Here is a 15,661-nt window from a genome sequence, read left to right as displayed (position 1 = left end):
TGTGTGTGAGGGGATTATTCTGCTTTATTCTGCTGTCAGAGTAGGCAACAATTAACCTGCGAGTGTCTGTCTATCTATCTATCTATCTATCTATCTATCTATCTATCTATCTATCTATCTAATCATTGATTTGTGTTTCTTAAATGACTGTTCTGGCTCCGGAATGGGCAGTGTTGGGCCAGTAAGAGCTGTTTGATGGTGTGAGGTCCATTTAGTGTTCATGTTGGAGCCTGGAGAACTGAACCTGTCTGAAAATACGTGTAATGGTGGTCATTCTGAGTTGATCACTCGCTGCCGATTTTCGCAGCGCAGCGATCAGGTGAAAAAATGGAATTTCTGCGCATGCCCCGCAATGCGCACGCGCAACGTACGGGTACAAAGCTCTTTATGGTTGTGCACAGATTCTAGCAAAGTTTTCCTTCGCACTGGTGGCCGCAAGAAGATTGACAGGAAGGGGGTGTTTCTGGGTGTCAACTGACCGTTTTCAAGGAGTCTTTGCAAAAATGCAGGCGTGGCTGGGCGTTCGCTGGGCGGGTGTATGAAGTCAAATCCGAACACGAATAGGCTGAAGTGATCGCAAGCGCTGAGTAGGTCCAGAGCTACTCTGAAACTGCACAAACTGGTTTTGCAGAGCTCGGCTGCACAAGCGTTCCCACTTCTGCTAAGCTAAAATACACTCCCCAGTGGGCGGCGGCATAGCGTTTGCACGGCTGCTAAAAGTAGCTAGCGAGCGATAAACTCGGAATGACCCCCAATATCCTGTGCATCATTAATAGAGCGTTACTCTCCTGTTCCCTATGTAGGTAGCGGTAAATAACAGAGCTGATACCAGATATATATACAGTAACATTTGGGTTCCTCCCTCTCTTATACAGGCTGTGATTTCTTTATGGGCAGAGAAATGTTCTGTAAATGTCCTGAGTGCACTGTTTCTGCACTGTTGAGGTTATGCTCATGCATTGTATATTATGTTCCCACAGCTCACGACCGGGAAGGCCCCCGAAGCGGTCGCTGGGAGTCACCATCCAGGAGAACGCACGTTTGCTGCCCCACGGAGTTCCAGGTCTCTTGTCTCCGGGACTGATCTCCCCCACAGGTAATAAAAGCCATTACACGTTCAGCCCTTTCTCCTCATCCACTGGAAATAAACTAATATTGATTTAACTGGCTGAGTCTGCCGGGAGCGCTGCCACCTCCGCTGCTGCTTCTGCTGCTGTACGGAGTCTCTTCTCAGTGTGGAAGCTGGAAATATTGCATTGTGTTCATTCAGTGACTGGGTGATTATAGATGAAACATTTGTTTCTATACATTGTACATATTAATAAATCAATATACCTCAAATGCTATATTATTCTGGCATAGTCTTATCATACGCTTGCTTACAGGGGTAGCAAAACTCTTGTTATCAGTGTGCCGGATAAACTGTAGCTAAGCTCAGCTTTCTAGTACTGTATATATCACAGACTACTCCCCATGCCCATTATGTGCTACTAGACCACTCCACACACCCCTGATATGCTATTCAGACCCTCCACATGCCCCTTATATGCCACTAGGCCCTCCACATGCTCCTTAAATGCAATTCAGACCCTCCACATGCCCCTTATATGCCACTAGACCCTCCACATGCTTCTTAAATGCCATCAGACCCTCCACATGCCCCTTATATGCCACTAGACCCTCCACATGCTCCTTAAATGCCACTATACCCTCCACATGCTCCTTAAATGCCATCAGACCCTCCACATGCCCCTTATATGCCACTAGACACTCCACATGCTCCTTATATGCTATCAAACTGACCCACAGGCCCCTTATATGCCACTTGACCCTCCACATGCTCATTATATGCCATAAGACCCTCCACATGCTCATTATATGCCATAAGACCCTCCACATGCCTCTTATATGCCACTAGGCCCTCCACATGCTCCTTAAATGCAATTCAGACCCTCCACATGCCCCTTATATGCCACTAGGCCCTCCACATGCTCCTTAAATGCAATTCAGACCCTCCACATGCCCCTTATATGCCACTAGACCCTCCACATGCTTCTTAAATGCCATCAGACCCTCCACATGCCCCTTATATGCCACTAGACCCTCCACATGCTCCTTAAATGCCACTATACCCTCCACATGCTCCTTAAATGCCATCAGACCCTCCACATGCCCCTTATATGCCACTAGACACTCCACATGCTCCTTATATGCTATCAAACTGACCCACAGGCCCCTTATATGCCACTTGACCCTCCACATGCTCATTATATGCCATAAGACCCTCCACATGCTCATTATATGCCATAAGACCCTCCACATGCCTCTTATATGCCACTAGACCCTCCACATGCTCCTTATATGCCTCTAAACCCTCCACATGCTCCTTATATGCTATCAGACCTTCCACATGCCCATTATATACCATCAGACCCCTCACATGCTCCTTTTATGCCATCAGACCACCCCACATGCCCGTTATATGCCACTAGACCTTCCACATCCCCATTATATGCTATCAGACCCTCCACATGCCCAATATATGCCATCAGACCCCCCACATGCTCCTTATGTGCCATCAGACCCCCCCCACATGCCTCTTATTTGCCATCAGACCCTCCACATGCCCCTTATATGCCATTAGACCCTCCACATGCCCCTTATATGCCATTAGACCCTCCACATGCCCCTTATATGCCATCAGACCCTCCACATGCCCCTTATATGCCATTAGACCCTCCATATGCCCCTTATATGCCATCAGACACTCCACATGCCCCTTATATGCCACTGGACCCTCCACATGCTCCTTATATGCCACTAAACTTTCCACATGCTCCTTTATATGCCATCAGACCCTCCACATACCCCTTATATGCCATCAGACCCTCCACATACCCCTTATATGCCATCAGACCCTCCACATGCCCCTTATATGCCATCAGACCCTCCACATACCCCTTATATGCCATAAGACCCCTCCACATGCCCCTTATATGCCACTAGACCCTCCACATCCCCATTATATGCTATCAGACCCTCCACATGCCCATTATATGCCGTCAGACCCCCCCACATGCTCATTATGTGCCATCAGACCCCCCCACATGCCTCTTATTTGCCATCAGACCCGCCACATGCCCCTTATATGCCATCAGACCCTCCACATGCCCCATTTATGCCATCAGACCCTCCCCATGATCCTTATATGCCATTAGACCCTCCACAGGCTACTGATATGCAGTTCAGACCCTCTATATGATCTGTATATGCCATCAGACTCCTCTACATACCTTTTCTGCCATCATACACCTCCTCATGCCATTTATATGAAATCATACATACCCCTCAAATGCCCCTTTTATGCCATAATGCTCTACATACTACTTGTATGTCATTATACCCCTTGAGATGCCCCTTATAATCCTTATATGTCCCTATTTACCTTTGAAGCTGAAGAGATGATGTCCTGATAGGCTTTCCCCCTGCCAGTGGTGCAATGGGACAGTGACCCTGCTTCTGCTTTATGCCAGCTGCAGTCCCCCGAGTGCCACTGGGGGTGCTGTTCTCTAGTAACGGGTATTGTAATAATAATAATTATTATTATTATGTTTATCATTATCATCATTAAAATCTGGAATGTAATTATCATTATTGCTATTATTTGTTTATTAGCATTGTTCATTTTATTATAATTATATTATCATTACTTTTATCATCACTATAGTTATTAATAAAGAAGCCACTTATTGCTAAATATCATGTGAAACACAGCAATCTGTCATAACACAGTGACCCTGTCATCGTCATTGCTTGACACCTATCCTTTTTGTTTTGCTTGTTTTATTTCTACACCTATCAGAGTGCGCCGCACAGACACTGACACTATTCCTGCATCTACAACAAGTGACAGTTGTCTGTCTGTGTTAGTGGCCTTTTGTCTGGTCCTAACTCTTCTCATTGCTAATCATCCATTATATACTATTCCCGGGACGTAGTGATTGCGCTTCGTGATGTTTCGGGGCTAATCCTGTTGTTTTTGGATTATTTCATGTATCCTTTTGTAAAACGTGTCCATCATTGACTTATATATCGGTTGTTTAGCGACAGAGATACAATAGTTTGTCACCTAATATAATACAGAAGGGGCGTAGAGGGGATTTGGGCTGTAAGGAGGGAAAGAACACCGAACTGTTAGTAAATCACACAATATTGTACTTGTATGCATGATTCTCCATTACTGACCTCTGAGTGTGCGCTGGACAACATAATTAGCTGTTTCCCGCAGGACTCTGGAGACCTGAGGACAATGCAGGTTGTAATAAAATGAATTATTATGTGAAGAATTCCTATTCTTGTTTCCCCGCTAGGTTACGCTTTGGATTTCTGCAGATGTTTTATTGTAAACATATTTGTCGCTGTAGTTCCAGGTCCACTTTCCGGTCTTTTAATGTAGAACCTTGAAGTCACTTTGGTACATGTGTGTTTTATTTATGGGCGCAGCCGGTGACTGACAAGGTGGCGGCTGGGACGGTTTATGTGTAATGTGTTGAGTTTACACCGCAGCAGTGCGAGATGCATCTGTATAGTGGTGATTACATCTGTATACTGACTACATGGTGTGTTGCTCATATACTCTGTGATTCCTTATGCCAAATTAGCAACAGTATCATTGTACTTATAGTGTTCCATCTAGCACCCTGCACCTTTCAAAATCTGTGCAGTTCCTCTTTCCTGCCTGGGGTGTCACCCTCTGCTGTGGTGCTTCTCCGCACACTCTGATCTGTTACTCAGTGCTTTAATGCAGACCTGTGTGTGCGGAGAAGCACCAGAGCAGAGAGTGACACCCCAGGCAGGAAAGAGGAACTGCACAGGATTTGAAAGGTGCAGGGTGCTAGAATGAACACTATACTTATATAGGACCAAGATGGGTATTAATACTTAGCAGCACTTCTATGGCCGCTTTGGAGTATTGATCTGAATAGATGCTTAACTTGCGCTGTTTTCCAGCAGCGATAACGGTGTTCCGGCGGATGAGCGCCAAATCTATAAGGTCTTCATAGGACACCTGGGACAAATCAGACTGATCTGCATACAGTATGAATGGTTCGTGCAGACTATAGGTGGTCAGAATGGGGATTTCAGGGGCCTCTTTGTTTTCGGGACATTTTTCAGTCTCAAAATGTCTGCACCCCATTGCCTGAAGTTTGAGTTCAGTAGCATTATAAAAAATATATTTTTGCACAAGGGTGACAGACAAGGTGATTACGTGTCCTCCGGCTCCTTTCTGTACGGAATATCCCGATCAGTTCATTATAACCCCCCCCCCCCACCAAAGTCACAAGCAAAACATCTTTTAAATGTTGCAGTAGTTGTCACTTTATAGCATCAAGCCATTCATTATCCTGGATGTGTTAGAGGGGGAATGTGGGGTGGCCGCTTCGGGGCACTGAGGTGAGAAGGGGTCTGACAGTGTCCATCCGCCTGATCTAACTTATGTCTTAATATGTAACTACTTAAGCAGACATACTGTCCTTTAGAGAGAGCCTCCATTGCTTAGCAGTAGGGTGGGGCTTCTCTGTCTCGCATCACTCTGTAAAAGTGTGAAAGTCTGATGATCCGGCTTGCAGGGTCTGAGAGGTGAAATCACTTGAATAATTAGGCACCAATCTGTAACATACGTCATTCTGGCTTCATGTAAGAAGAGAAATCGTTTTGTTCATATTTGCTTTAAGTTATGACTCAAGCTGCTATTGATGATGGAGTGTTTACTCATTGTACCGTGACTGATATGGCAGCCGGTCAGACGGTGTATAATGGAGCAAGCCCGTCGGCTGTAATAGGCCCCTCTCCTAAGCCTCCATCCTCAAAGGAGGTTTACAAAAACTGCACAGCATTAAGGTACAGTAGGTGGCATCATGTGTAGGTGACGCACAGTGTAACCCATCAGATATGTATACACATGCATACACACACACACACACACACACACACACACACACACACATACACATGCATACACACACATGCCTCTGCAGTATTGCCTTTATTTGTGCTTCTGCTGAAGGTTACTGGTGGAATATTAGAATAATATGATATATTGCTGTAATGCTGCTCTTGCTTTGTAGTGGGCTCTGTAATGATACGTCTTGTTATTAGCTCAGCAGGCCCCGCCGGCGTCACAGAGCCGCTTCCCTGCCCTTTAATAACTGGAATTCCACCTGCACATCTGTGTTATCCAGGAACCTGAAACGCAGCCACCGTATTCCCGGCCTTCTGGGATCCTGGCAGCCTAGAAACTGTTCAATGTGACAGCTCAGCAGCGAATTGCTTTGATATATACGACTAATAAATTAATATGATTAAATTAATGAGCGGCACAAAACCGCTGCCAAACGTGGGCAGTCCGGCATTTCTGCTGCTACCGAGAGGAGCCTCATTCTTCCCCTGTGGAGAGGGGACGGTGGGTATCTCACATGTTGTCACAGTGATAAATGACACATCCCAGGCTGCACTGCTTCCCATCTGCTCTGCCCCAAACCAACAGAGGAGACATGAGAAAATGTATAACGCCGTGTGTAAGTGGCATGGCGGATCCCATCCGCAATACATCTCACTGATCCTCTGCCCTAATACATGCTGCGCTCCTGTCCTGTCCTCTGGGGGCACACAGTAAATTATCTTGTTTAAATAATATTATTATTGCTGACCCTCATCTCTAGGTCGGCAGTTCTGTCACACATGTACAGAAATGTCTGTATTACTGCAATGAGCGTTGTGCACAGAGATTGTGCTGTATATGGTGTGACGCTATTTTCTGCTGTTGGCCTTGTGAGGTTCTGCAAACGTTTCTGGTTGGGGAATTGGCTCCGCAGACATCCAAATGTCTGATCTTGACGTTAGATACTGGGATTGGGATGGGTGTCACCATGGCATGCTTCTAACCTATTGGGGTCGCTCCCTTGCGCAAACCACCAAGCACACAACTGCACCCTCGTTTTTTTTAAACCATTGAATGCTTTTGAAACAATGGTCGCATTTCATCTCAGTGCATGGTGCAATAGAGGAACTGCTGCAACAATTTGGTGACGCCCTTACAATGGCTGCCCCTAGACAGGACAACGTTTATGTATTGCCCACTTAGAAGGGGCATGGCTTTGCTACATGGCTTACGGCCACAAAAACTTAAAATTGAAAGATGCAGAATTTATGTAGTTACACAGCTGCAAACTTTGCCTGTCCATGGACTTTACTATCCAGTTGGAGTGTCAGCTCTGTGGGCACAATATATAACTTCTGAATGCAGAGATGCAAGCAATGGAAGTCAGAGAAGTGGCTCAGATGGATCTCACCCAGCATTATTCCGGTCCGATACCAGTTGCCTCCAACTTCCAAATCTTGATAATTCTATTTATATCTGCAGGGTAAATGTCAGACGCTCTTCAGAACCCATTTCTGTCCCAGACTGATCGCAGATCTCTGCTCTTCCAGAGACTTCACTTAGTCAGATATCGCACCCCAGAATCTGCCGTCTCCTCTGGTCTCTGAACAATTATCACTTCCATGGCTTTTATTTTGTTGTAGATTAATTTTTCTTAATGAATGGTTAAACTCGCCTATGGCTTATTGTGCGCAAGCTACATAAAGTCTCTGTAAGTTGCGCCCTCATACTTCTTTGCAAACTGCCCCTCTTGCCGCGCCAGGTCCCGTGAGACTCTGCTAGCATCGGGCATCATTTTTCCTGAAAATGCGTCTTCGTTAGAACGCGATGCAAATGGCACGCAGGAGGAGACTGAGTATATATACTGTGATATATAACACTTGTACATCCGCGTGTGACGGAGTCTCTGAGTCTGTATACAAAGTGCTACAATGTAGCAGTTGCAGCTTTTTGTTCAATGCAAGTTCCGTTGTGCTCCGTATACAGACTCTATCATACAGACATACAAATGTATATATAGCAAATTAATTGCATAGTGTCCTGGTGCAGAAAAGTTGCGTTGCGTTGAGGCTAGGATGCATCTTTTGGCATATAAAGGGCACCCAGCGCTATCTTAAGAATCAGTAAATATGTCCTAGAACTGGGGGAAATCGCTCATTCCATCCGGGAGATTTCTTATAACTTGTGCAGTAGTGCTATACCCCCCCTTCCCCCTTGCCGTACTGTGAAATCATGTAACTATTATCTGCAAAGTGTATAAAGAAATACACCAGACGCTGTTCCCATAATCCGGGTCTCGTTCATTAGCAACAAATACAGGATAAGACTTATTCATTCCACACAACTGATCTTTCATGTTGTAATATATTAAGTAGACGAGCTCGGCACTTACAAACATCTAAATGTAGCCCCGCGTTCAATTTATTTAACGTGATTAAGTACGGATAGACAAATAGCATAAATTATACTCCTCATAAATGTTATATATTACGGAGCATATGGCAGCTTTTTCTCTTCCTTTTTTTTTTTTTTTTCTCCCTTCCACTGTGAGTCAGAAGGAATTTTTAATTAACATTTGTGCCATCAAACAGCAGCGACTTTGCGAGCGGCTGTGACATCTCTGAGGTCTTAGAGAATCTATAAGACTGTAGAAGTATGATGGAGTAGCCATATGCTCCGGGCTTAATGAGGCGTAGATTTACCCTATAGCGTCTCGGTACACGAGTAAGGTGACATGTGGTTGGGCCCATTGGAGAACTTGTGGCCCAGTGTCTGGGGAACATTAGTAGAACCTTAGTGTAACAATAGCTGAAGCGTCTACTGGTTCCCACGTCCGTAAGATTGACACTTCTAGAGCCTGTCCGCGGCCTGATGACCAAGGTAACCTCAGATTTACAAAGACCGCCTCTCCGGATATGAGGAACTGCATATATTACCGCATATATTATGGTGTTATCACCTGGTAAATGTTTCCAGCCTGTGTTGCTGGTGGAATTCTGGCCACGTTGGTCACTCTCTGCCACGTCTCGTGGCCTTGTCTGCTTATCTTACCTTTCTGGTTCAAAGTATACTCTCATTAATTTTGGTAACCGTTAAACCTATGGTATCACCACCCTCCACCCTGAACCATATATCTGTATATAGATATCTGTACTTGCCTGAGGCCTCCTCCGGAACCTCGGCACATTGTATAGGACATAAACCTTCCTGAAATGTAAGGTACTTTTACAGTCATTCAGGCCACGCAATTGCGTTGGAATACATTTTGAAACAGTCTCGTTACGTACCTGTAACCACCCCCTATACTTACCCGCCCCATTAGATTTATATTGGAAGAGCTATGTGGTAACAATGTTTGGTATTAAAAAATGTTTTATATTATATGCAAAAGTTTAGGGTGGGGTCCCACCGGTGTTTTTCAGGTGAGCGTTTTCTCAGCTGTATAATCTCTAAAGGATATTTTGTTATATAGGATGAATCTCTGTGTACATTAATATTGCGTTATTATTTATATATGGGAACCCATGACCACAGTGCTCTGAGCCAGCAATGCCAACCACTGTGCCACCGCGCAGTCTACTATATGTAAACAAAAGGTACTCCCATCTGTTAAGAGAACACTGCAGCAGTTCTGTGATGCGGGAGTGGGGGATAATCACCGCCTGTTAATGCGCGATCGGATAGTGCGTTTGCGTTGTGTTCTCCTGTACAAGGGATCTTCTGGTTCCTTTACTAGAATAAGACAAGGTCACCTTTCATTACCAGGCCTGGCTCCCAGTCCTCCAGATCTGCTCTCGGATCTGGATCATTCACGCTGCAACGTATGTCAAGTAGAAAATATCTAACAACCTGCGCGAGCCAAACCCCATACTGTTACACGCTCATTACTGTTACACGCTCATTACTGTTACACGCTCATTACTTAATAGCATATTTCTAATAAAAGGAAAGGCATGACCGCTGTGGTACATGTATAATACTGTACAGTGCCGCACTAAGTATAGGTGGGTCCCTATCAGTTTGCAGGGACGTTACTTATCTATGAATAGTGATATACAGTAGGTTGTGTTTGGTTGGCGTTGTAGAATTGAACAAGGGAACTTCATCATAACTTTACTCAGCCACTCTGTTCTCCTCTTACTGGTAACGTTATTCTACATTGTATCATCTGTGCTCCTGTCACTTTCTCATACAGATCACTGCTGCCCTTGATGTGTTCCTGTGTTATTAATGTTCTCCGTCGGCGGCCCTCGTGCTGACATGCATTTGCTTACAACAGAGTCTCTGCTTTTGGTGATATTTTAGTCAGGGGGGGGGGGGGGGGATATTTGTATAACTTGACATTTGCAAAACCCGTTAATTAAATTCAGATATGTTGACGATCCTCTCTGTGAATTGGTTGTGGATTTAATGATCGACAGTACATAGATAGTCACTGTTCCGACAGGGTGAAAAGAAGGTCGACTGGTAAATGGTCAACATGAACTTAGGTTGATATGTTCAAAAGGTCGACATGCATTGGTCAACACGCGGTTTGTTTTTTGTTATTTTAATCTGAACCCTCCCCCTGGTGCCTAACCCTAAGCGTCTGCTTCCGCAGCCTAACCCTCCCGCAGCCTACCTGTCCTACATTATTACACCTCCACATACCTGTCACACATCATTACACCTCCACACACCTGTCCTACATCATTACACCTCCACACACCTGTCCTCACATCATTACACCTCCACACACCTGTCCTACATCATTACACCTCCACATACCTGTCCTACATCATTACACCTCCACATACCTGTCCTACATCATTACACCTCCACATACCTGTCCTACATCATTACACCTCACCATACCTGTCCTACATCATTACACCTCACCATACCTGTCCTACATCATTACACCTCCACATACCTGTCCTACATCATTACACCTCCACATACCTGTCACACATCATTACACCACCACACACCTGTCCTACATCATTACACCTCCACACACCTGTCCTACATCATTACACCTCACCATACCTGTCTTACATCATTACACCTCCACACACCTGTCCTACATCATTACACCTCACCATACCTGTCCTACATCATTACACCTCCTCATACCTGTCCTACATCATTACACCTCCACATACCTGTCCTACATCATTACACCTCCACATACCTGTCCTACATCATTACACCTCCACATACCTGTCCTACATCATTACACCTCTACATACCTGTCACACATCATGACACCTCCACACACTTGTCCTACATCATTACACCTCACCATATCTGTTCTCACATCATTACACCTCACCATACCTGTCCTACATCATTACACCTCCACACACCTGTCCTACATCATTACACCTCCTCATACCTGTCCTACATCATTACACCTCCACATACCTGTCCTACATCATTACACCTCTACATACCTGTCACACATCATGACACCTCCACACACTTGTCCTACATCATTACACCTCACCATACCTGTTCTCACATCATTACACCTCACCATACCTGTCCTACATCATTACACCTCCACACACCTGTCCTACATCATTACACCTCCTCATACCTGTCCTACATCATTACACCTCCAAATACCTGTCCCACATCATTACACCTCTACATAGCTGTCCCACATCATTACACCTCTACATACCTGTCCCACATCATTACACCTCTACATAGCTGTCCTACATCATTACACCTCCACACACCTGTCCTACATCATTACACCTCACCATACCTGTCCTACATCATTACACCTCCACATACCTGTCCTACATCATTACACCTCCACACACCTGTCCTACATCATTACACCTTACCATACCTGTCCTACATCATTACAAGTCTACATACCTGTCCCACATCATTACACCTCCACATACCTGTCCTACATCATTACACCTCCACATACCTGTCCTACATCATTAGACCACCACATAACTGTACCCCATCATTACACCTCTACATACCTGTCCCCCATCATTACACCTCACCATACCTGTCCCACATCATTACACCACCACATAACTGTACCCTATCATTACACCTCACCATACCTATCCCACATCATTACACCTCACCATACCTGTCCCACATCATTACACCTCACCATACCTGTCCCACATCATTACACCTCACCATACCTGTCCCACATCATTACACCTCACCATACCTGTCCCACATCATTACACCTCACCATACCTGTCCTACATCATTACACCTCTACATACCTGTTCTACATCATTACACCTCACCATACCTGTCCCACATCATTACACCTCACCATACCTGTCCCACATCATTACACCTCACTGTACCTGTCCTACATCATTACACCTGATAAAGCTAAATATTTATCGTGTATATAACCCTTTGAGGTCTAAGAACACTGTACGCTATCTACGTAAGAAGTACCGTAAGGGTACGCAAGTTGCGTATCGATCGCTTAGCCGTGATCGAGACGCTCAGGCGTCACGTTCACTCACGGCCAAGTGATCGCAGGCAGGCAGACTATTGGCTGTTGACTTATCGTAATGATTCGCTATAGCGTAGCAGCGCTAGGGACCACGAGGAGATCACCAGCGATGCAGACGCTCACAACGTTAAACCTTTATATCTATACCTTTAGCAATGAAATACACAGCAAACCTTAATGTAGAGACAAAGTGTAAGTGCAACCTTGTGTAACCTGATTAACTACAAAGCTGCTTGAGTGTCACCGATGCTCAGGGAGTACTTAACACTATAAAGAATACACAGATACCTGGGCTTAGGGTCCGAAACCTATTATGTGTATTATGACTATTATACTTGCAAAAGGAATCACAGTACAAAGCATACACTACAATATAACATAAACCAACTAACCAGATAACTACACAGGAAATACAATACAATACAATTCAAGTCTAATCAAGGAAAAATACGAGAGAAAGAGAAGAGAGGGAGAGAGAGAAATGGCTCACAGTAAGACAATATGATTACGGAGAGAACTTACGCACAAGGGGAACGATCGCATGCGCCTCGATATCCAGCTCCCGATTATCAGCAATGAGAACCGTTGAAGAGAGTGAAGTTGGATATGGTCGGCCTGCTATTTATGCCCCACACACAATACAATTCAATGGTCCCTACAATCTCATTGTTCATTGGACACAGGAATTCGGCTTCGCATTATAACAAAAGGTCATAGGTTGATTCATACAGATGGGCTGTGACTATTTCCAACTGCTCAGGTGGGAGGGAAACTGGGTTTCCCGCCGCATGGGTAATAAAGTGCAAATAAAGTAAATGTTCATAAACTTCTTATGTCCATAACTATTCGCACGAGCGATTGATCTGCTTCAAACCAACACCGGAATATTTCTAATTAAATATTCTTCCGATGGATACTAAACACCACTGTATTACTCCTATCTGACCCTTCGTATCAAACAAAGAGGGATTCCTCTGTTCATAAACATTCTATATTAACCAAACTTTCAGAATCTATCAAAGGGACCATGATCTACAAAATACATTATTAGTGAAAATATGTAATGATTGAGTCGCACGCTATGATCGCATAAACTCTACCGTAAATACGCATACCATGCGCCTGCGGGTGCCCGCGACTGTGAGTATGCGCCTTCACGGGAGAGCGCACGCATGCGCAGCGCGGACCAGTGTGAGGTGCAAATATGGCAGTGTGTATAGAGATATTTTTCTGACTTTGACACACCTCACCATACCTGTCCCACATCATTACACCACCACATACCTGTCCCCCATCATTACACCTCTACATACCTGTCCTACATCATTACAAGTCTACATACCTGTCCCACATCATTACACCTCTACATAGCTGTCCCTCATCATTACACCTCTACATACCTGTCCCACATCATTACACCTCTACATAGCTGTCCCTCATCATTACACCTCTACATACCTGTCCCACATCATTACACCTCTACATAGCTGTCCCTCATCATTACACCTCTACATACCTGTCCCACATCATTACACCTCTACATAGCTGTCCCTCATCATTACACCTCTACATACCTGTCCCACATCATTACACTTCCACATACCTGTCCCACATCATTACACCACCACAATTCTGTCCCCCATCATTACACCTCACCATACCTGTCCTACATCATTACACCTCTCCATACCTGTCCCACATCATTACACCTCACTATACCTGTCCTACATCATTACACCTCTACATACCTGTCCTACATCATTACACCTCTACATACCTGTCCTACATCATTACACCTCACCATACCTGTCCTACATCATTACACCACACACACCTGTCCTACATCATTACACCTCTACATACCTGTCCCCCATCATTACACCTCTACATACCTGTCCCCCATCATTACACCTCTACATACCTGTCCCCCATCATTACACCTCTACATACCTGTCCTACATCATTACAAGTCTACATACCTGTCCCACATCATTACACCACCACATACATGTCCCCCATCATTACACCTCTACATACCTGTCCCCCATCATTACACCTCTACATACCTGTCCTACATCATTACAAGTCTACATACCTGTCCCACATCATTACACCTCACCATACCTGTCCTACATCATAACACTTCACCATACCTGTCCCACATCATTACACCACCACATACCTGTCCCCCATCATTACACCTCTACATACCTGTCCCACATCATTACACCTCTACATACCTGTCTCACATCATTACACCTCACCATACCTGTCTCACATCATTACACCTACCCATACCTGTCCCACATCATTACACTTCCACATACCTGCCCCTCATCATTACACCTTACCATACCTGTCCCCCATCATTACATATCTACATTCCTGTCCCCCATCATTACACCTCTACATACCTGTCTCACATCATTACACCTCACCATACCTGTCTCACATCATTACACCTCACCATACCTGTCCCCCATCATTACACCTCTACATACCTGTCCCCCATCATTACGCCTTACCATACCTGTCCCCCATCATTACACCTCTACATACCTGTCCTACATCATTTACACCTCTACATACCTGTCCTACATCATTTACACCTCTACATACCAGTCCTACATCATTACACCTCTACATACCTGTGTCACATCATAACACCTCACCATACCTGTCCTACATCATTACACCTCTACATACCTGTCCTACATCATTTACACCTCTACATACCTGTCCTACATCATTTACACCTCTCCATACCTGTCCTACATCATTACACCTCACTATACCTGTCCTACATCATTACACCTCTACATACCTGTCCTACATCATTTACACCTCTACATATCTGTCCTACATCATTTACACCTCTCCATACCTGTCCTACATCATTACACCTCTACATACCTGTCACACATCATGACACCTCCACACACTTGTCCTACATCATTACACCTCACCATATCTGTTCTCACATCATTACACCTCACCATACCTGTCCCACATCATTACACCACCACATAACTGTCCTCCATCATTACACCTCTACATACCTGTCCTACATCATTACAAGTCTACATACCTGTCCCACATCATTACACCTCACCATACCTGTCCTACATCATAACACTTCACCATACCTGTCCCACATCATTACACCACCACATAACTGTACCCCATCATTACACCTCACCATACCTGTCCCACATCATTACATCTCT

The 15,661-nt window shown here is 44.7% G+C and overlaps 1 protein-coding gene across 6 annotated transcripts in view; it reads left to right on the top strand.

The window, feature by feature from the left end:
- The window catches only part of DACH2 (dachshund family transcription factor 2), a 731,638-nt gene that overhangs the window by 270,527 nt on the left and 445,450 nt on the right, over nucleotides 1-15,661 (top strand). For all 6 annotated transcript variants that reach the window (XM_063938387.1, XM_063938386.1, XM_063938385.1 and 3 more), the window contains exon 2: nucleotides 981-1,096. In XM_063938387.1, coding sequence (XP_063794457.1) covers nucleotides 981-1,096 — 116 coding nt within the window. The remainder of the gene's footprint in view (nucleotides 1-980; nucleotides 1,097-15,661) is intronic.

This window comes from Pseudophryne corroboree, chromosome 8 (genome assembly GCF_028390025.1).
Source record: "Pseudophryne corroboree isolate aPseCor3 chromosome 8, aPseCor3.hap2, whole genome shotgun sequence".
Taxonomy (NCBI): Eukaryota; Metazoa; Chordata; class Amphibia; order Anura; family Myobatrachidae; genus Pseudophryne; species Pseudophryne corroboree.
Note: the sequence above shows the minus strand (reverse complement) of the source record. Positions and strands in the feature narration are given on the sequence as shown.